Below are 22,179 nucleotides of genomic sequence, written 5' to 3' on the forward strand. Positions count from 1 at the left end.
CGAAACGGTGAAGACTCGAGAAAACCTTTGCAAGGTAAAAGCTTCAAACATGGGCGCTCAGTCGCTTCCGCTTAACGAGATTAATTTGTTTTATAGGCAACCGCGACTCCACCGCTACTTTGTCGTTTTGTGATATGAAAGTCTCTCGCAATTTTACACATTTCTGTACTTTATAGTGTCGTCCTTCAAACCGTTCCTCGATCCCATTTTATTTACAGCTTTTAAAATTGTACTTTCCTTCCTCATTTTATACACTCTCGTGATTGAGAATTTCATCATTTTCTTTCGCTACTCAAGAATTACGGAATTGCAGAAATTTTCACAGATATTTCGATTCCATTCGAAATCACTTTTCTTCATAAAATATACGTGTGGAAACATCATTCTGCGACAATGTTTCTCTCACAAAATATTTCGCTTTGTGTATCTTGATATTCCTACTTTCGGTAATAATTATCCAGCAAAGCCAGCAGAACAAGCCACAACATTGGGAAAAGAGAAAGGGGTGAATGATCGATCCGAAGGAGGAATCTCTACCAGCAGCCAGGGAGATGTGCGTGTTTTATCTCTTAAGCGAAGCAGCTTGACAATCTCCAGCTTTCGAAGGGAAGTGAGGGGAGAACTGTTGTGGCAAAGGGTTAGGGTTGCGAAAGGGCCAGATATGCAGAATGCTGAAAAAACTTTCATTGGGAAGTTTTGCCATTGAAAATGTTTGATCTACAGGTTTTAGAGGAATATTTTAAATGTAGTTTCTCGATATTTTTCATCCATTCAGAGTTGAAAGAGTGAGAGTTGTTTCAATTTCTAGTTAACTCCGAATATCTTCCGGACTATTCTACAGCGTTCACTTATTTTCATAGTCACTTTTTACTAAAGTTGGCATCGTCTCTCGTGTGTCGCTCGATGGGTCTTTTCTTCGTTCACGCTTGGCCCTGTCGCGCGTGGCGAAAACCCGCCGACTTCCTGAGGGCGCGAAGCCCCGTAAAAGGGAGATATTCGGAGTGGCCTTGGAAAAGAGGATGAGCCAGGGTGTCAGCACATTATGATTTCCAGCATTGATGCTACACCAGTAAGGACGTCTCTGCTCTCTGTTTAGCTCTACAATCCCAGTCTCTGCCCTTTTTTACAGTTTTCTCGAGCTCCGAAGATACCTCCGTCCGCAAAAAAAATGGAACTCTCATTTTTTCTTCCGATTCTCGAAACTTTAATCGAGGACGTCCTTTTTTTAATCGATGTTGCTTAAATCATATGAAAGTTTGAGCAAACAAATTGCATCGATTTTTAAAAACATAAAATCAAAATTTAAACAACAGTAAAAATTTATGTTCGTTGTATTTACTACGCTAGATGCAAACGAACGGATTTTTTATTTCTTCAAGAAACTGCGTAACATTATCATAAAACTTTTGTTGATCTTTCTAGATGATGATTAATAACTCATTAATTTTTCCGCCAAATCCGTCTAAAAATACTCAACCTTCTGTTTGCTAACAGTAGTTGTGACATTTGACCTTTCCCTCGAGGCAATAAACTTCCAAAATATATCCATTCGATAGATCGCTGAAGGACGTTTATGTTCAGTAATTCATACATCAGTCATAACGGCGTAAAAACGTCGAACATTCTTGAATTTTGGGGTCTTGACCCCACACCGAAGTCAAGAAGATTTTCGCTCTTGTTTTTTTTTTTTTTTTTTTTTGTTAGGCAATCCAAAGTTGAAGCTCTGCGGCTCTTGACCTTTAACTTCATGAGGATCAACACAGTCAAGGCATGGAAAGCCTCACGTGTAGTAATGAGAGAGCTTTTCGATTGATGAAAGAAGAGAAAAAAGGAATGAAAAAAGTATTCACGTAAGCAAGGAATTTCATACTCCATTGGCAGATTTTCTGAGTAATCCCGTTGACAAGGAACGTACTGCAAAAGTTTAGTCTCTTGGAGAGAGTTTGCTCAAAAGGCTTGCCTGATCGATAAGACTAACGAGACAGCGCGTGACTAACGGAACATAAACCTTCACGACGACATTCATTAATGAAGTGCCTCGCTTCCCGTAAGTCACTGCAATACCGCTCACGCTCAACATACACATTCACACAATCCTGGATTATTCATGCTCGTATGGGTTTGTGTGTGCTTATGAAGAGGAGAAAATTCTGTGCGATAAGTCCTGCGTGGCTGAGCCAGCGAAGGCGTGAAAGGATTCGTGAAATCTAAGCCAAAAATTCCTCGGAAGGGTTAATCGAGCCAGGAAATTTTAAAAGGAATACCCAACTTGACAGAAATATGGATCGATGGCTTGAATCTTCGATTCGTTGACATCGATATCTTTCCTGTTTTTTACGAGCTAAATTATGTTCGAGATCGTTTTGAAAACGTGCTATAAATCAGGCGTTCGTTCTTTGCACCTCGAAAATATACTTTAGGAGCGCCTCAAACAATTATTTTCCTGATTCTGGGTTCCATCATAATTCTCAAGTTACAAAATTAATTACTATCAAAATAAGATTTCACTTCGTATAACGTCGCGTGATGCATGACTAAATATAATAATTCTGGACGTCGAGAGGCGTTGCGGGCTGGTTCACGAGAATAAATGCAGCGAGGGCTCGTGAACCATGATAATTCTTGGAGAAGAGGTCAAGGTTCATAGCGGATCTATGTGATCCAACGATGAAAAGTTGCAATTACATACCCCGGAGAATCCTGACTTTCTATCTTTTTCTCTCTCCCGAGCTGCCAGCCACGTTTCAACATCGTTTTCTCTCCTCCTCGAATCGTGGTGTTCGATAAAAAGATAATAAACATTCTTAATAAACTCATTGTTTAACACGAACTTATGGTATAACGGAAGCCCCGAGAAGATTGACCCTAAACCGCTCGATTAACCACGCGGTAATATTTGCCCACGGTGATATCATGCTCTCTCAGTGCCTCGAGGGCCGACGCCGTCGTCGCCGCCGCTGCTATGAGCAATTTGTTCACCCGTTTGAACTCTGACATGGGTGTGCCGAGGGATAACGCTTACCTAAGACACGTATGCGAACTACGTCATATATAAACTCAACCGTCTCGTAAACGCCTACCCGGAAGTCCATGGGAAACCCGTTCGACGCAGGAAATCGAATGATCGTTTGGGTCAATTGTATTAGAAAGTTTGGCGTGGATACTGTTACGAAAATACAAAAATGTTGACTCTCAATTTTCTGCATTTATTTTCCTTTGTTCATTGCTACAATTCACCTTTTTCGAATACCATTTCAGAAGATACTTCCAATGAGCTGTTTTTGCCAATTATCAAATGAACTATCATTTGGTACTCGATCGTCAAATAATCTCATTGAAAATTTTCGTTTATTTGTATCGTACCCAAAGCCCAATGACTGTTCGGATTTTTCAGATACTCCGAAGATCGTGTACGTGACAAATATACAGCTGCCGGTTTCATTGAGCAATCAGTATTTTGATTGACAGGTTTCGATATAATATTATTCAAGCCAAGTAAAAAGGGCTGGAAGTGAGAGTTTGATATTTTGGCCCAGGCGGAGTATAGTGCGCTGTGCATTCCGCCGTATCGCGTTTCGAGACTTGAATATTTTTTTTACACTCTCGTACAAATTTGTTCTGGCCCCGAATGGGTCGGCGGGGTCGAGTATGGGTTTGTAAAGGGGACAGAGAAAAAGTCCCTACAGTCTGTATACACTCCGTAGCTCTCATCTTCGTTGTTATGTATTTTCTAGTGTATGATATAGACCGAGTCACTCCTTGTGTACCTTGCCACACGTTTTTTAACATCGTTACTGACTTTTTGTGTGCTATGAGATCGGCGAGCAGGCACCGTGCAAACAAAGCCGACAAACACACGTCGCAGTTCTCTCGCTCACGCTCTTCATAGGCCAATGTTTGCCGTCACCGTGCACGACCTCTTTCAAGGAAGGAACCATTTTCATTTTACGTCACTCGTCATCAGACTTCATGCTTCTTTCATTTTCACTTTTAGCTCGTCGTTACAGACTTTTTTTTCCCTGGTAACCATGCGAGGCGTCCCTCATCGAAGGTATCGCACTCGGGCACCTTTTTTTGAATTTCTACTGAATTTCTATCTCCCCAAAAATACTTGAATTAACCATGACAATGAGTAAATGTTGAACGAAAGATTCGAACGAAGAAAATAAGAAACGAGTGACTGCGTTACGACATCGTAGCAGCTTTTCTCAATTCGTGAATAAATTTCATTGTTGTCGTTTTCCTCCTTCAAATTTTTCCAACAAAAATACTCAATACTCGATCGATCTAATTTTTTAAATTAACAAACATTAAAGTCCCACTCTCCTTTTTGAATCCTCTATTTTTTCCACTGTCCAATCGATCTTGTCTTTTTCCCCAAAAGTAATCGATACCCAAGATACCGCCCATTACGCATTCGTGCAGATGCACCCGAGAGGGTGAGAGAGCAAGATTTGAAGATACGTATGAGCGGTCGATGGTGAGCATTGACATTAGTTATATTTCTCACGTTACTCCGATGGGTATGGATCGACGTTGAGAATAAATTAAAACCCGAGGAGGAAGCTCTCTCCGGCGTTTGTTAACCCCGATGAGGGAGAGATATACTTAACGAAACGTGAACGAATGTTATACAAACGGACGAGGACACGATACCGGAGATAATGGGCATACCTGACTCATCAACCCTTTCAAGCTACGTTCGCCCTTGTATTAAGTATAAGGTTCCGTAAAATACTCTCCATCCAATCCAACGATAGTCAGTCAGAGCAGGGAACGATCGATGGAGGTACACGGTTTGAATTTCATGTAACATCCGCTCTGTGGCTCTACAAATATGAACTAAGCCTGCATATAAACGTGCATACTTTATGTACGCTTATGTGCGTGTCTGTCTTTGTATAAGTTGATACAAATAAATATACAATCAGGTATAAATTTGCCAGTGATAACTCGTGAGACTCGGGTTGATTAAAGATTACACACGCGCGATATATTCTGATGCACATTTAATTATTGCGTACAGTGGTAACGAACCGCGTGCTGTATTAATTTTAATATATTCGTTATCGATATGCGATCATTAGACTTGTATATATTGTCGTCGCAACGAAAAAGGAGTCACGATACGTGATACAGGGGAAAAGAGAGCGATAAGAATTATATATGTTATTATATCGTTAGTCATTCCACTGTACTATAGCAGCCTTCGTGTGTATATTACATTTTTTTCTTGCTTCTGTCTTTATATCCCTATAATTGAATGTTTCTTCGAAACGAACCCTTTCGCATCCCTCTTCCTAATGACCATACCATAACTGACTGACGATCCTATAACCCACTGTAAACAGGAAGGGTGTAAGAACACCTTGTATTTTCTCCAGATGACACTCGACGAACGTCGAAGCATGGGGCGGCAAAATTTCACACTGATGACTTTTGCGTTCTCGATCGAAAAGGCTGTTTTGCATTTTAATGAGAAAAAGAGACTCTTCCATGTTGTCGGGAAAAGTAAGTTTTGTGTAGGGGGAAATTTGAATTTTTTTTCTATAGAAACTACGGTGGGCGATCTTCAAGTGTGCTTTGGTAATCGATGTTTTCGAATAGGCCAAACGGGGAACGCGACGGAGGCGATCGTGACAATATTTTTCTCACGCGGTGAACAATATTTATAGAAACCAGTGAATTAGGTGATTCGATCTCATTTTTTGTTCGTTCAAACAATTGCATTTTTAGGCAATTTGCTGTTTCGATAAATTGTATTTCGCGCCTCTTCCGATAGACCACGATGTAGTTCCCTCTACTATGCCCGAATCATCACACGCTTTAAAGTCAACTAGATACTCTTTTGTCTCTAGCTGACCTCTCCTATATTCATGTTCATTCTTCTTTTGTGTGCTGAAGAAGTCACACGTAATCGGTAAAATGACACCGGATAATTCAAGTGATAGCGAAAATATAGCAAATGTTCTTGAAAAGAGATTGAAAAGGCTGGAAAAAATGATGAAGAGGAAAAGACATAATAAAAAACGGAGAAGTAAGTATGCTAATCTGTTTACGTTTGTTACAGATTAGGTTACCATGCGTCATATGGTTAGCAACAAAAATTTTTTCCGGAGCTGGTCACTTTTTGACAGCGAATGGAAAATTTTTTACTTACATGGGCTCTTACCTACGTAAGCAAGAGTTTGACTCGGATTCAAGAACAGGATATTGTTTTGTTGCTCTGGCAGGCTCTAACCTGTTCAGGGCATTCATTCGCTGTGTCAGGCTCTAACCTACACAGTGAGTACATGTTATGTACAAAATGTTAAGATGCACTGTCCTCGCCAGGTCATCGTAGACGTTCGAGTTCGTCGGAGACGGATAGGGAAAGGAAGAGAAGGAGGTCGATAAGCTGGTCGAGTGAGCGAGGTTTTGAAAGCGACGATAACGATGTTACGGAGATTGGCGAATCGTCGCAGACGAACGTTGGGGCAGTGCAGAGGGACATCATCGTCGATCCTTCGGTGACTGAGTCAACAGTTGCCAAGACACAGGATGGGGATGTCGAAGTCGTCGACACTCGAGGTCAGTCCAATGAAGGTCCGCAAGGGAAAACCTTGCTTGGTGATGTTCCTGAGGGCGATTTGGCCATTAATGCTCAGATTCTTGAGCTCATGGGGAAGAGAGTATCGGATACTCGTGCGATGAGCGACGCGATTCCGACTGAATTGGCAATAAGATGGGAGGAAATTTTACAAAGAGGCCTTCCTCTTGAGGAGGTTTCTTCGATCATGAAAAAATACACTCCACCAGTGAACGCAAGTTTTATAGATCCACCGCGGATTAATCCGGAGGTGAATGGTGCCATTTCGGAGCCAAATAAAAAGAGAGACGAAAGGATTGTTGTTAAGCAAAACAAAATTAGCGCATGTCTCTCCGTCGTGGGGAAAATGTTTCAAGCGGTTTTATGTGAAAAACAAGAAAAGTTCATGCTCTTAGAACAACTGAGCGACGTCGGTCGTCTTTTATCAGATCTTCAACATGATGAGTCGTCGGTCAGGAAGAATTTGATTCTCGCGAATTTAAACACGCCTTTCAAAGAGGTTCTAGCGAAGACGACGGCAGATGAATTGTTGTTCGGAAAGAGCCTCGAGGAAAAAATTAAAGCGGCAAAAATACTCGAAAATTCGTCTCGTGAGTTGAAACCGAGTCATTCAGTGACAGTTCCTAAGGGTTCAAAAAACGGGAAGGTCCCGCCCCGACGTCAGACCGGTCAGCATTTCCAGAGGACGTCAGTAGCGGGCGGGAAGAAACCGTATATTTCGAAAAGCCTGAACAACGTTTCGCGGCAGAGAGGCAGCCGTCGTCGGGAGGAACTAAAACGGAGACAAGAGCAGCGTCATTAGCGAAAATTCTAGTTGAACCTGTAAGTAACATGACGGGTAGGCTACGTTTTTGTGAGAAAGAATGGCGTAAAATTACGTCAGACAAGCGAATCTTGGCTTGGGTTGAAGGATATAAAATCCCTTTCATTACTACCCCACATCAAACGGCTATTCCGAAAGAACGGGTATGGTCGGATAAAGAGAGTTTTATAATGAGCGATCTGATAGAGAAATTACTCAGCAAGGGTGCAATTCAAAAATGTCAAGAGAGTATAGGTCAGTTTTTATCTGACATTTTTGCAGTTCCAAAATCTGATGGAAGCTTTAGATTGGTTTTAAATCTTAAAAAACTCAATAAGTTTGTGCAAACTGAGCACTTTAAACTGGAGGATAGAAGGACAGCGATAAATTTAATGAGTGAAAAGTGTTTTTTAGCGTCGTTGGATTTGAAGGATGCATATTATTCTATTGCAATAGCTGAAGTTGACAGAAAATATTTGAGATTTTATTTCAAGAATATTCTGTTCCAGTTTACTTGCTTGCCTTTCGGACTGTCGTCGGCACCGTATGTGTTCACGAAGATTTTGAAACCAGTTGTTGCTTTTTTGAGAGGAAAAGGGTTTTCATCAGTGATTTATCTTGATGATATTTTACTTATTGAAAGATCTTTTTCTCAGTGTAAAGAGAATGCACTTGTCTCGGCATCTTTGTTGGAGAGTCTTGGGTTTGTGGTTAATTATAAGAAATCACAATTAACTCCAACGCACAGGTGCAAATTCTTGGGATTCTGGCTCGATTCTAAGAAGATGTCAATAGAGCTACCGAAAGAAAAACAGTTAAATGTAATAAATCTGGCTCGAAGATTACTCCGTAGAAACCGAATTAAAATTAGAGAATTTGCAGTCTTTGTTGGAACTCTTGTATCCTGCTGTCCAGCAGTCCCTTATGGTTTTGCGCATATTAAAGCATTCGAGAGAACGCAACTGTTGGCGTTGAGAAAAAATGGTGGCCGTTTCGATGAGTATATATCTCTGTCTTTGGAGATAAAAAATGAGGTTAATTGGTGGTTGGAAAAAGTGGTTAATGCTGAAAATTCCATAAGACCTCCAAATTTTGGTTTAGAAATTCACAGTGATGCATCAAGATCCGGTTGGGGAGCGGTCTGTGGAAGCGAAAACACGTATGGGTTTTGGAATACTGCAGAGAGAGAGATGCATATAAATTGTTTGGAGTTGACTGCTGCCTTTTTTGGCTTGAAATGCTTTGCAAGCCAGTTTCATGATTGCGATATTTTACTGAGATTAGACAATACGACCGCCATTGCATATTTAAATCGAATGGGGGGAACTCGCGTTCAAAGCCTAGCAATGTTGGCGAAATCGATATGGGAATGGTGTGAAGAAAGGCGATTGAATATCGTTGCATCTTTTATTGGTACGAAAGAAAATTTTGAAGCCGATTATCAATCAAGGAAAAATGAAAAAGAATCTGAGTTTTCATTGGCAGATTGGGCCTTCGAAGAAATTGTAAACGTATTCGGAAAACCGGATGTTGATCTTTTCGCATCTCGAACTAATGCAAAATGTGACGATTATATTGCTTGGTCTCATGACCCAGGATGCTTATTAATTGATGCATTCACTGTTTCGTGGTCGAAATTTTCGTTAGGATATGCGTTTCCACCTTTTGCTTTGATAACGAGAGTTTTAAGGAAAATCCAAAATGAAAAAGCGTCAGTAATTTTAGTGGTACCAAATTGGCCTTCTCAACCGTGGTACCCTAAGTTCTGTGAGATGATATCGGGACATCCTATCAGTTTTTCACCAAGTAGAGATTTACTTTGTTCTTCTGACAGGGAACCGCATCCACTGTGGAAGAGCCTTTCCCTGGTGGTCGGGAGGTTATAGTGAGAGCTTTTCAAGCAAGACATATTCCGGAAGAAGCATTACATTTGATGGTCTCGTCGCTGCGTCTTTCGTCGCTTAAACAGTATGACTGCGCTTTAAGGAAGTGGTGGAATTTTTGTCGGAGAAAGAAGATCAATCCTTTTCAGCCATCGATGGAGGAAGTGATTGAAATTCTCGCAGAAGAGTTTAAGGGAGGAGCGGCTCACGGATCGCTTAATTCCCTTAGATCGGCGATTTCTTTGGTAGTTGGTCCTCACGTGGGTCAAGATTTTCATATTCGACGTCTGTTCAAAGGGATATCGGAACTTCGCCCATCAAGACCAAAATATGATCATACATGGGATCCGAAAGTAGTTTTGGATTATTTTGATAAGTTGGATGACAATGAGAATATGCCGCTAGGCTTGCTGTCTGGAAAGCTCATCACTCTTTTAGCTCTTATAACGGGTCAGAGGATGCAGACGCTGTCATTAATCAAATTGCAGAACATCGAAAGAAGTCAGGACGTGGTACAGGTTAAGATACCGGATATAATCAAAACATCGGGCCGAAATCGTTCACAGCCGCTTCTGTTACTACCTAAATATGAGATAAATGAAAAAATTTGTGTTGTACGAACGTTGGACAATTATTTACAAAGGACGGATCGAATAAGAGGTCAAGTTGATTCGTTGTTTGTTTCGTTGAAGAAACCAATTAGAGAAGTTTCGGCTGGAACTCTGGCAAAATGGACAAAGAATGTTTTGAAAGCGAGTGGCGTCGATACTCAGGTATTCTCAGCGCATAGTACGCGTCATGCGTCGACCTCAGCCGCCAAACAAAAGGGTCTTGGCATCGACAGCATTAGGAAGGCAGCAGGTTGGTCAGAGAAGTCTAAAACGTTTGCTCGATTTTATGACTTGCCAGTTGTACCGGATAACACTGCGTTTGCCAATGCAATCTACGAAAAAGCTGTGTTATTTTAGCATATAGCATAGAGGTTTATGTTGATGTTAATTGTATACGTCATTTCATGATTAAACGAATTGTTAACTTCAGTAGATATTGGGGTGTCGTATTTCTTTAAATATCTACATCGTGGTCTATCGGAAGAGGCGCGAAATACAATTAAACGATTAAACGAACTTACCTGTAAGTGAAGTTCGATCGTAATTGTATGAAGCGCCTCTTCCGATAGACCACTTCCCACCCTAAAATCTGTTCACTAGAACAAATCCCAAATTCATCTCAAAGATGAACCCTTTTTACGACACACTTTGAATAAATGAACATGAATATAGGAGAGGTCAGCTAGAGACAAAAGAGTATCTAGTTGACTTTAAAGCGTGTGATGATTCGGGCATAGTAGAGGGAACTACATCGTGGTCTATCGGAAGAGGCGCTTCATACAATTACGATCGAACTTCACTTACAGGTAAGTTCGTTTAATCGTTTAATTTTGTTTTCTTGCTCCCCTAGCCGAAAGTACGCACTTTCCGGCCGCATTTCAGGCCGGGAAGAGCATTTTTCGTGGCCGGCTAACTCGGCTAACTTCAGTGCGCTCTGACGATATTTTTGCGGCCGGTGATCCTTTAACATTTCGATATATGAATGTGAAGCCTGTATTCGTTGCCATGATTTTGTTTATTCGTTGCCAAGCATCATTATTATTTGCTTCAAGCGGGCGCGTATAGCGTAGCTTTTATCATTCATGTTATGCGCTATACTGCCATGAACCCGGACGAATAACATACATTTTTTCGTTCAGATGCGAAAACAGAAAATAATGTAACCGAACTTATAAAATGAATATGGTCGTCCGGAATAATGTTGTATTTCCAAATTCCAGGTTCATAGGAAAGCACATATTCATATAAATTGTCAAGTATAGCGGGAAATATTCATATATAAAAATTGTTAACTATCATGGGACTTTGAATCAGACATGTATCAACGAATTATTTATTTGTACTAATAATATTGTTGTATCATTGTGTGATATTTTGTGTGTGTTTTTTTACTTTTTGCTTATGTTTTTAATGCCCGCCCCGACCAGCAAAACCTCGGCTTCGCCTCGGTCCTGCAAAAGTCGGGCGGGCACCCCCCCTCCTCGCAATTGCTAGTAATTATTGAACGTACTTTCGGCTACGGGATCAAGAAAAATAGTATACAACCCACGGCCCAAATGTTAGATGCCCTGGCATGTGCGACATGAAGGCCTCGGCTTCGCCTCGGCCTTCATATAGCACATGCCAGGAAATCCAACTTTCGGGCCTAGGGTCGTAATATACTATTCTCTCTGAAATTTGAGGAATATTTATCAACCTCGTTTTCCTCAGTAAGTGCTGTTAGAATAAACAATAAATTTACAACAATTATTTCAGCGTCATTAGTATTTTTGACAATAAAATTTATCGAAACTCTGTTTAATCAGGGCGGAATATGCGAAAGCCTGACCACGGAATGCGAGCACAAAGAAGGTGACGTTTTTACAAGCTTTAACAATTATGTGAGGGGACAGTTTATTAAAACAAAGAGGGTTGAAGGGAGTAAAAAAACGAGCGTTGGAGACTCTTGGAAGTAATTTTCGAGTCTGGAAAAAAGTGTCAGCAAGCCTGCCCGTGGCGTGTCAGTCTCGTGCTCTGTGCAGTGCGAATGAGCAAGAAGGGTTGTAGGGAAGACGAGGGGGAAGAAAAGAACGATTTCAGGGTGCTTCAATAAACGACTTCTTGTTGCCCGGAAAAATAGGAATATTACTGGAGTACGGTGGTAGTCAGGAGCCTGCTTCGAGCACGACAAATACGACGAAAAGTCGAGGACACGAAGAAGAGGACAGTGGAAAGATGAGGACACGAAGATTCCATTAAGGGTAACCAGCGGTAATGAATGAAAGATACCCCAGGATCCAGGAGCGTGGCAACACACCCTGTGTTAGTCAATGTCACGAACTCTCTTCGTCTCTCTTTCCTTTGTCTCTTTTTCTCTTTCGCATCCGTTATCCAGACGTTCTTTTTACCGGTGCCCTATCAAGTTCCAACCCCTCGTTCCTTTACCCTCTCATCCTCTTTCGAAGCTCATTTTACGTGTCTGTGTTTTTTAGCCTCCTTTTTTCATTTCTTTTCATTCATAAGTACTATTTTTATTTGTCCATCAAGTATTTCGTGGGTTTGCACAAGAAGAGCTTTTACTAAGTGTGAGTAAATTACAACGGAGTAAGTAAACGGAGAATGCCAACATAATTTCCATTGGGAAAAAATGTTCTCGTTTAACTTTCTCGCCGCTCGTTATTCCCCGACGCTCTTCCTGTCATCGTCGTTGGCCGTGTCGTCGCCCCGGACATTATAAGAAGCTACCACCCGTGACGCTATGACCTACCCCCTGACCTGACCTCAAAGGCGGCTTCCTTTAACAACCCAGAAAGCGGTAGAGAAAGGGTAGCGTAATTGAGGGTGAGTTTCACTCGATCCCTTATTATACTATCCGCGTGTCCCAGACGAAGTAGGGCAACGACTCCGAGGATGGGGAACAAGTTACAGGGAATCTCAACCGAAGTAAGGATACCACGAAAATTCCAAGGGCAAATTCTCCACACCGATTTGTATTTGGGCTTCTCCGAGGACAGTGGTTCTCGTTACTTTAACGAGCGTTTCGTTAATCGGTGAGAGATTCAATTTGCAATGGTTTTGGCTTTTTGAAATCACAAACTTTTTGAGGAATTTTTTTCGTATGCGGCGAAAGGTTCGTTGCGTTGTTGCACTCGAATAGTGTTTTCTCAACAATATTTCTTCTTTATTTTTCATTATTTTTTACTGCAATACTTTGCACGTTACGTCCCAGAATTTCATAAGGATTTTTTCGCAAAAAAATTCTGCTCGAAATGTATTGAAAACTTGATAGGGAATTCCCGTTATCGAAGGAATGAAAAAATCAGAAAGAATTTTCCTAAACCAGCAGACGAGTAAGTTTGGAGTACAATAAAATACGAGACTCCAAAGAATCTTTTAAGCTCAGAGTAATGAGGAAGGTATATACAAGAGTTGGCGGATCCGAGAAATGAGTATCTTGACTCGAAGATATCAGGGTGGTGTCGACGAGGAGCGAGAGGGGTCGGTTCTAGCCTCTCCTTGCATCGGCAATTAGCCTCATCCCTTGCTCTGATACCCTTCGTTCTATCCACGCATTGCAGCGCCAGACAGAGTAGGAGAAAGTTAAGGGGGAGGGTGAGAAGTGCGCGCGCCCGCTCGGTTATAGCAGCAGGCACGACCTCGTCCATGGCATTTAATTACCTTGCCAACCCCAGGCCAGAAGCAACCTCGAGGCCAAGGTCACGAGCCATTCAACTCTCTTGCTCACCAGAGCCATTCGACGTAGTATACATTTCGCTCGAGCCCGCTATATCGCCACTGGGGGCACACTGACCGACTTCAAACCCCTCCAAGAACTTTCAACTCTACCAAGACTTTGAACTTTGGCATCCTCATAATCCCTGATAGATTTCTTAATCAATTGCCTAAGACTTTTTTCTTCGTCTATCTTTCGTATCAATCTTGAAGTTGGACTTTTTTTTTACGAACGTTCTCCACGAAGAAAATCCATCTTCGGACAAACTTTTCATGATTCAGAACTTGAAAGAATATCGAAACATTGCTTAGTATTCAATGTTCGTTTCGTATAGTTGCGTGGTGGACTTTCATTCAGACGTGAAGGGCCGAGAAGGAGGCAACGCGAGAGGGCTGGTCAGAGTTTACGATCGTTCATTTTTTTCCTCGCTGTATTGATAAAAAAAATAATCAGTTCGCTCATCTCATTTATTGCCCTTTGAGGTCGAAGGTCGTTTCGAAAAGCTACGTTTTTTACCGTGCGTGCTGCGGGTACACTACTTTTTTAGCTACGGTGAAAAAGTTTGGTGCTTCGCTGCGGACCGGAAGTCCTATATTACCTCTGTGGCGACTTGATGAAAAAAATTCCTCGGAGATCCCATCAATCGTGTAAATTAACGGCTCGCATGAAACAGTCTTTGCTGCTTGCCTTTTAACATTGCTACATTATTTTTACAACGTACAGCTTTATCCTCCTTTTTATTACGCCATGAACGAACAATATTTTGATTAAATGACTGGAAAAAATATTTATCTCGTTTGCTCGTGTTTGCGTTTGTAAAATTGTAAATGTAAATAAAGAATAGAAGTTTGCGTGTCGACGTACCATACTTCGTAAATCAGCTACCCCCTTATCTGCTCCTGTCCTTGATGATTCATCGTGATATCGCAGTACTCGTGTACTCGACAAAACCATCGTCATGGAATCAAATATTACATTTTTCTGTACTTTAACCAAACGCTCAAACATGCCAGAGCTGAATCACCAAATAATGGACTGGATGCTGTTGATGTTTACGAATATTTTTAAACGATGAATTTATCGGCTGGTATTTCGACAAGAAAAATAATCCCCTTAACGATATCATTTGGGTGAGTCAGGGTAGGAAAATACGAAGATTTTCTTATGGTGGAGGCCATTTTATATTTTCTGACCTCCACACATTTTCATAAATCCTCCCATGAAAAAAGTAAGCGCCAAGGAAGTTTATGGCAAGAAACTCCCACGTACGTCTCTGCGAATCAAAATATTCCGTTGCGAGTACGCGTGTGTAAAAGTGAGGGAGAAAAAAGCACCTCACGTCGCACTATAAGGGGTGTAGATGTATGTGAAGTCATCTCAGCGTTTTCACATGTGTGTGGAAAAAAGTGAGTGTGTATGCCACCCGCGTATGTGTGGTTTGCCCAACTCGCGAACCCCCCCAAGCGAGATTCCCTCGTATACTTTATTCGGGTAGGTTAGATCGAGGATAGAGGGTGGTTGTGTCGGCACACACACCGGGCGTACGCCCCCCGGAGCTGCGCAGGAGTTCCTTCCTTCCGCTTGATCGACATCGATTCCAAGATGGCAGACCTTCTCGTTTCCTCGCTCTTTCCTACCTCCTCCCTCCGCCTCCCCGCTTCCCACCCCTCGATAAAGTTTCGAACCTCTAGCTTCGCCCATCCACACTTTCTCCCCCGACTATCGCGAGCCCCATCCGCCCTTGCCCGTATTCGCCTCGGCATACATATCGTTCCGTTTTCTTCAGCTATCGCCTCATTCGCCGCTATTGCACTTTTCTCCTTGCCTCTCTTCTCATCTCCTCTTCTTCTTTATCCTCCCTCCAGTCCGCCCTCCGACTAGTTTCCTCTTTCCATTTCATCGCCGCCGGCTTTCCCACTTCCACCCTCACGTAACTCACGTCCCGCGCGCCTTCAGGATACGTCTTCGAGTAAAAAGAAACAGGGCAACATAGAACTTCTTTATTTGGCGCCGAACTCCAATGAAATATTGGATCTTGGAATGCATCGTGGCACATTTCTCAAAATTGGTTTTTCAATTACCTACGACTCGTAGCTCGGCAACGTACTGTCACGAACTCAAGTCCTTTCTAATTATTTAGATTCGTGAATTGTTTCACGCACTTTTACCAAATAATTTATCGTTCGACTGAATGCGAATATGTTGATGGAAAAATTTATCCAATCTGACTCAATTCCCTGATTGGTACTCACTCAATGAACTATAAACCGATTCGCCATGACCGTTTTTCAGGCATAAACCCGTGCATCGGAAAGCGCTTTTCCATTTTGAGATTGTTTTGTGCTTTTTTTTTCACTTCTTTCTTCCTCTTAATGCCGATATAAACATGCATCGAAAGTGCATTATTTGTGTTAGAGTTGTAGAAAATAATTTGAGTCGAAGTATTAGAATGTTTTTTCAATTTCTTGAACATCATGACAGTCCCGGTTTTAGTCTGTAAAATATATTGTAATATTTTAAGAAAAAAAAATGGGAAAATCTCTTGAAAAATTATTTCAAGAAATACACGCATTTAAATATTTATGCTCTCGTATCAAACGGTTTCTATTAATTTTCGCTAACGGATCAACGGCTTGACTTTTCTTTTCTTTATGGCAAAGCTAATGGAACCTCATCTTTGCATAAGATCGTTTGCCGAAGAGTTTGGGCTGAAAATGATCGAGATATCTATTGGGCAAAGGTCGGGAAAGCCGATTAATGATTCGTTCATTTCGCGAGGGAGCTTTCAACCCTCTTGCTCATCGGCGCCAGCTACTTTCAATCTCCAGATCGGGGCTATTGGGGTTTCCGAAGTGGGAAATTGGTACAAATCCTTCGCTTTAGCGAAAATCTTTGATTGAATTAACAAGAAAAAAAGCACCGGACAGGCGCTTATTTTTCGAGCAAGTATTTTTCATTTAAATCCTGATTTTATTTTACCAATTGATAAACTCAAGGAGAATGCTTGAATATGTTTTTTATTTCGTCAACTTCGTTGAATCTCAAAAATCATTGAACCCGTGAAATATTCACTCTTCGAAACTTCCAGATTGAAATAAAAGAAAATCCAATTTTGGTAGACAAGAAAACGTCGAGGCATCGACATTCAATTATCATTTTGTATTCATTTCGTAATTTCATCAGAAGCAGAGTGTAAATGCCGGCTTTCCATCTCTCACGTCCTTTAATCATGTTCTTCACTACTTATTGTTTTCGCATTCCCATTTTTTGCAAACTGGCAACCCCGTAACTTTCATTCGATAGATGAGTTGGGATGAAAAAAAATCGAGACGAGTTTTTAGCGATTCCTTTCCATCTACAATATTACGTCGTACGTTTCATCTGCATGAGATACTCCGAAGGATGAGGAGGGTGGAAAAGTAGGAGGAAGAAGCAGTCACCCCTGTTTCTAGTACGAGCGAGGGCACCGAAATGTCGCTAGGAGGTATTGACTTCTTATGGCTCCTCCTTCTCGAATGTATGCATAAAATATGTCTGTGTGTATATGGAAGAGTTTAAAAAATACGGAAAGAGCGGGTCGAAGAGAGCAAGTGAGAAGAGAGGATAATGGATAGGTTTCGGAGGATCTCCGGAAGGTGGAATCATAAATTAAGTTCGAGCGAGGAGCGGCGCGGAGGGGGTAAGAAGAAAGGAGATTTTTCTCTGTTCGGTAATATTTAACATAAAATTGAATTTGGTTATAACGAGAAGCGATCGCGTGCCCGTTACAACGGGAAAGATCCATGAACGAGCAGGAGGAACAACGGGAGAAAATGCGCGACGGAGTTAAGAAGTGAAGAGGAAAGAAAAAGAAGATGAGCATAAAGAAGGATGAGAGAGAGGGATGAAGCGGCGAACGGTCTCCCAAAAATTATTATTGTCTTTAGTCGTGAATGGGATAGAGAGCTGGCCCGAAGGTACGAGAGCAAAGGATGAAGCTTAGGAAGGAGTTTCAGGGAATCGATGGAAAGAGGACGAAAGCGTTCCACGCGTCATTACCCGAGGATATAAAGAGTCATGAGAAAAATCAGCAAATCGTGCGGCATTATCACACTGGCTGAGCAAAACCCGGGACGATTATTCAAACGAAATGTCTAACAAGATTCTCCTCAATCAGGCTTCTAGTAATGATCTCGTTGAATTCCATCATACCGCCAATGAAATCTCTTTCTTCTTGAAATGCCGAATGAAATTTTGCAAACTAAGAGGCAAGCGACGAGTAAGTGTATCGGGCCTCGTAGCTAAGATTTAATTTCAAAAAAATCATTAGTGAATTGCGCCCGGTTATTGATAAAAGGTATTGCGAAGCTCGCCGCTGCGGAGTTTCAAAAAGTGTATTACCGCTCGAATAGCCGCATAGAGAAAATAAGGAAATAAGAAAGAAAATAGAAGATGCACTGGGACGTAGCACACGCCGGTTTTCCAAGTTTACTATCCTCCTCTCGTCGCGGCTTGCACGTTCACCTCTTCTTCCATCTTCTCGTATTTCCCCGCCCTCATCCTTTCCATTTTTCCCTTTTTCCTCTTCCTTTTCTGCTTCGCCTCTTTTCCTTTCTCACACTCTCTCTCTCTCTCTCTTTTCCTCTTTTCTCCATTTCTCTCCCTCCCTCCCTCCTTCCCATCCTCTCTCTTTCTCTCGCAATCGCAAATTTATTCCCGCGAGTCTCGACGGGTGGCAGAATCGCGAATGCGCACGACCCGCTTCACTCGCGTTGTTCGGTACTTTATACTCTCTTTCCCTTTCTCTCTTGCTCTATCTATCTTTTTCTCGGCGCACCTATCTGTCCTCGCAGGAAGAAAAGAGTGAGAACCAAATCGATAGACGTACTTTCCGAGTGAGGATATGGAAGTACTGCATACACATTTGCACACACAAACACCCTCCTCACGCACAGACACACACACACACATATATTCATTTATTTTCATCTCGCTCTCCTATTTTCCGTTATTCTCACTTATCTTCGTCCTTTTTTCCATTCCTCGCACTTCTTGTACAGACCATAGCTTTAACATATATGCGCCCAGTAAATATACCAAGTCTGCAAAAGTAAAGAACGAAAAATGCTTTCACCCCCGTCGATATAAAGTGAGCACCTTCCTGGCACGTAGTTTCATTATTGCTTTACTCGTTTCCTACCCCCGATCTCCTTCACACTTCGATCCCTCAGTAATGAGCCTTTCGCTCACATCCACAATATTTCGAATAATTTCAGAGACTTTTCGTATGTTAGTGGTGCAACGTTTTTTTTTTCTCGGATTTTCTAATAATTATTATTTGGTTTATCTCATGACAAGTCGTTAATCGTCGTAAAATCTCGTTATCGAGCTGTCGATTTATGATAAATATTTTTCTGCGTCGAAAGCTTCATAATTTCAAGAATTCTGAGACTCTGATACGAATAATTATTATGGATATTAAAATTTTCCGATAATACAGAGATTCTTAAACTTTTGTTTTTTCACGTTTATCACGCGATTTTGCTGTGTGAATTTTGATTTCTTCTGTTGGTATTCATTTTGCAGGAGCTTTTATTGTGAAATAAAAACGGTAAGGTACACCCATGAATTGGAATAAAATGATAAGAAGAAGATTTGAGTCTCGAGGAATGGGCTTGAGTCTTGGAGGAACATGAGAGCATGCGGGGATGGATGAAAAGATGGGAGAGAAAAGTAGAGATAACGGATATAGGATCTAGCGAAAGCCTTCGAATTTCTAGCTGTAGGTAGTGTGAGCTAAGGGCATGCAAGCTTCGCAATATAAGGATGATTTTTCTGGAAAGAGCTTTCCAAAGCTGGAACTCGTCGCCGAGCGTGCCTCGTCGCTAGAATCAAAGGAGTCGAAAGAAGGTTTTCCGAGCTTCAAGCTTGGCTGGTTCGCCGAGAGGGATTCGGAGAAGAAGGACGAAGATGAACTGAGGTGAAGGAGAAGGGCATGAGGCCAGATTGAACTTCTTTTCCGCCGTCAGACTTTTCCTATTACTTCGAATTTCGTCTGTGCGTGAGACGCAAAGCCGATTCCCCAGGCGTCGCTTCGTCGTGTTATGCTCTTGGCTGAGTTAAAAAGAAGCAAAGATGGACGAGGCCAGATTGGGAGAACGAGACACGCGGAATTGACAAAATGTCGAAGGCTCTTGCGACCAGAAAAATTATTAATATTTGGACAAAAATCTTCACCAAACAATATTGAATCGATTTCGTAATGATTTGAAGGACTCGGCGGACTTTCATCCAAACTTATAACGATTTTTATCAGGATGAAACATTCCGATTTGATCGAATTCACGAAATATTTCATGCACAATATATAACATTAAATATCACATACCAATGGCGCGACCCTATCTGCTCTCCTAACTGTCCCGCACCCTCGACTGACTCCTAAGTAAAAATCAATAATTCCTTTATCGTAGAAATTAACGGTAAGCAGATTCAACCCTCGCGCACGCGAGAGCACTGGCTTGTCGAGCTTCCATGCTTCTTCATCCACTTTCCCCTCGGTTCTGTCTAACATCACAACACGAAGAAAATATGCCATTTGCAAATACTTTCATTCTTCATTCCGGATACTCGAGATGCGGTGAATCAAATTTTTATAGTACTCGAATGAAAAATGTCACAATTCCCAACATGCTGAATACAAATTTGTTGCATTCTCATAAATTTTCGTCACTTTTTCTGTATCAAGTCTATTCTCTTTCAAATATTTTGACTGAATTTGTATAAGTGTGTAGCTCACGTTTCGTATCACTGAAAAAAAACGTGTTAACAGTAATGATTTTGGATATACTTTTGGTATATTCAGGTTTTCGTATCTCAGGAAAATAAGGAGGAGCACTTTTCATTTTATATACTTTTCGACGAACCCGAAACTTCAACCACACATATACTACGCTATGTATTATATTTATAAAGACGAATTTTAAGTATACGGATAGCGCGATAAAAGACGGCAAAATATACTATATGCCTCGCCCCATTTCGATTCGCGAGAGGTCCTATCTCGTATCTCCGTAGTAGGAAGTTGGTTTTATCCCTGTCTCCAACACCCTCGCACATAGTACCACTCCCCACCGGAGCAAACGTGCCTGCGCGATCTCTTCTCCTCCGAGGAATCCTTTTTCCACCGAAAAAAGCTTTTTCGCCAGTCAGCCAACCCCATGAAAGAACGTACAGGTGAAGGAATGAGAAGGTTGAAAGAGGAAGCGGAGAACGACGAAGGGAGAGTGAGAGAAAATGGAGGGTCCTATTCCACTCGCACGCCCGACGAATTTTTATCAGGTCCACGTCTCCCCTTTTTTTCTTTGCCTCTCCGGTGCATCGCAGAAACCGAGTTCGTAGACTACTCGTACTCATCTCTACGATGCTCCCAGTCTCCTGGAAATTCAATTAATATCGCGTTTGTACACTCGGTGCACAATCATTCTCCATTCCGCTTTTCGTACAATCTTTTCATTTGAAAAAGTAGTTACCATTATTATTGTTAATACTCTCGTAATGGAATGACAATAATTTTTAACATTGTCTAGCTTTGAGCTTATTCTTTCGGTCGGTTCGACCGAAACCGTGTAAATCTTTTTATCACCGTTCACTAGAGAGAATGAGGAAGAACAATCGTTACATAACTGAGAATCGTTTGATATTTCGTCGAAAGAAAAAATCGTTTGTCAATTACTGAATTGAAATTTATCGACCTTTCATCACTGCCTTTTTACTCGAGACTGGTCTTCCTTTCATGAGCAGTTTAAAGTCCACGCAGAACATTTTTCCATACCACGCTTTTCCATAACACAACTTTAGAAGCACGCTTATAAGCAGATTTTTTTTCTGTAAAAACTGATGGCATTACCGAATACGAATGAATAAAAAATATGACGATTAGAGTAGGAGGCGAGAGGAGAAATCGAGGTCCGAGAGGTCGCAGTCTCGGTTCTCCACCCACTCGTCACGCCCTGATGAATAACTCTAGATTGGTTGAGATAAGTTTTAACTGCCGGCTAACATACTATGGCCACGGCGACGTTGAAGAGACGAACGATAGAAAGTGAGGCCAAAGTCCTCGTCGTCCCGTCAAGATTAACGCTCCATGGTACCCTTATCGCCAACGACATTACGGGTTTCGAAGTTTCAGACTTTCGAGAGAAAATGAATGACCCGCGTATCACCGACTCGATTGCGTTTAAAACACCCTTGAAAAACGACGCAGTCTCTAAACATTTTTTTAATTTTCGTTCCGAGCCAACAAAGTGGTCGATATTTTAGGACATTTTATTTCCAAAATGTGCTAAAATACGCAACACCGTACTGTTTGGTTAGCGACGATTCCCATCATTTTGAAATTTTGGTGCAACACTTTTTGCTCCTACGCTTACAATATTTACGGTCAGATAATTATCTGCGAGATGATCGAAAGAACATTTTGTTTTCTGTTCCAGGTACGGATATGTCGGTAGATCCTTGGAGTGCAGCAGTAGAATGGAAAAAAAGTTTCGTTTTACATCCCATCAATGACGGGGGGTAAAAAATCCATTATAATTATGAGT

At 41.5% G+C, this 22,179-nt stretch overlaps 2 protein-coding genes across 4 annotated transcripts in view; both read left to right on the top strand.

Moving 5' to 3' along the window:
* The window catches only part of MESR6 (misexpression suppressor of ras 6), a 443,740-nt gene that overhangs the window by 141,055 nt on the left and 280,506 nt on the right, over window positions 1-22,179 (top strand). The gene's annotated exons all lie outside the window — the stretch shown is intronic.
* On the top strand, window positions 5,842-10,309 carry LOC122419574 (uncharacterized). Of its 3 annotated transcripts, none has more exons than XM_043434262.1 (3): window positions 5,842-6,037; window positions 6,334-7,411; window positions 9,226-10,309. In XM_043434262.1, exons 1-2 carry the CDS (start codon window positions 5,926-5,928, stop codon window positions 7,389-7,391), a joined length of 1,170 nt encoding a protein of 389 aa, XP_043290197.1. In that variant the 5' UTR covers window positions 5,842-5,925; the 3' UTR covers window positions 7,392-7,411; window positions 9,226-10,309. The 3 variants fall into 3 exon arrangements, with proteins under 3 accessions (XP_043290197.1, XP_043290198.1, XP_043266370.1); XM_043434263.1 differs by having other exon boundaries at window positions 6,334-6,570; XM_043410435.1 differs by lacking the exon at window positions 5,842-6,037 and having other exon boundaries at window positions 6,241-6,570.

Source organism: Venturia canescens, chromosome 1 (assembly GCF_019457755.1).
Source record: "Venturia canescens isolate UGA chromosome 1, ASM1945775v1, whole genome shotgun sequence".
NCBI classification, from domain to species: domain Eukaryota; kingdom Metazoa; phylum Arthropoda; class Insecta; order Hymenoptera; family Ichneumonidae; genus Venturia; species Venturia canescens.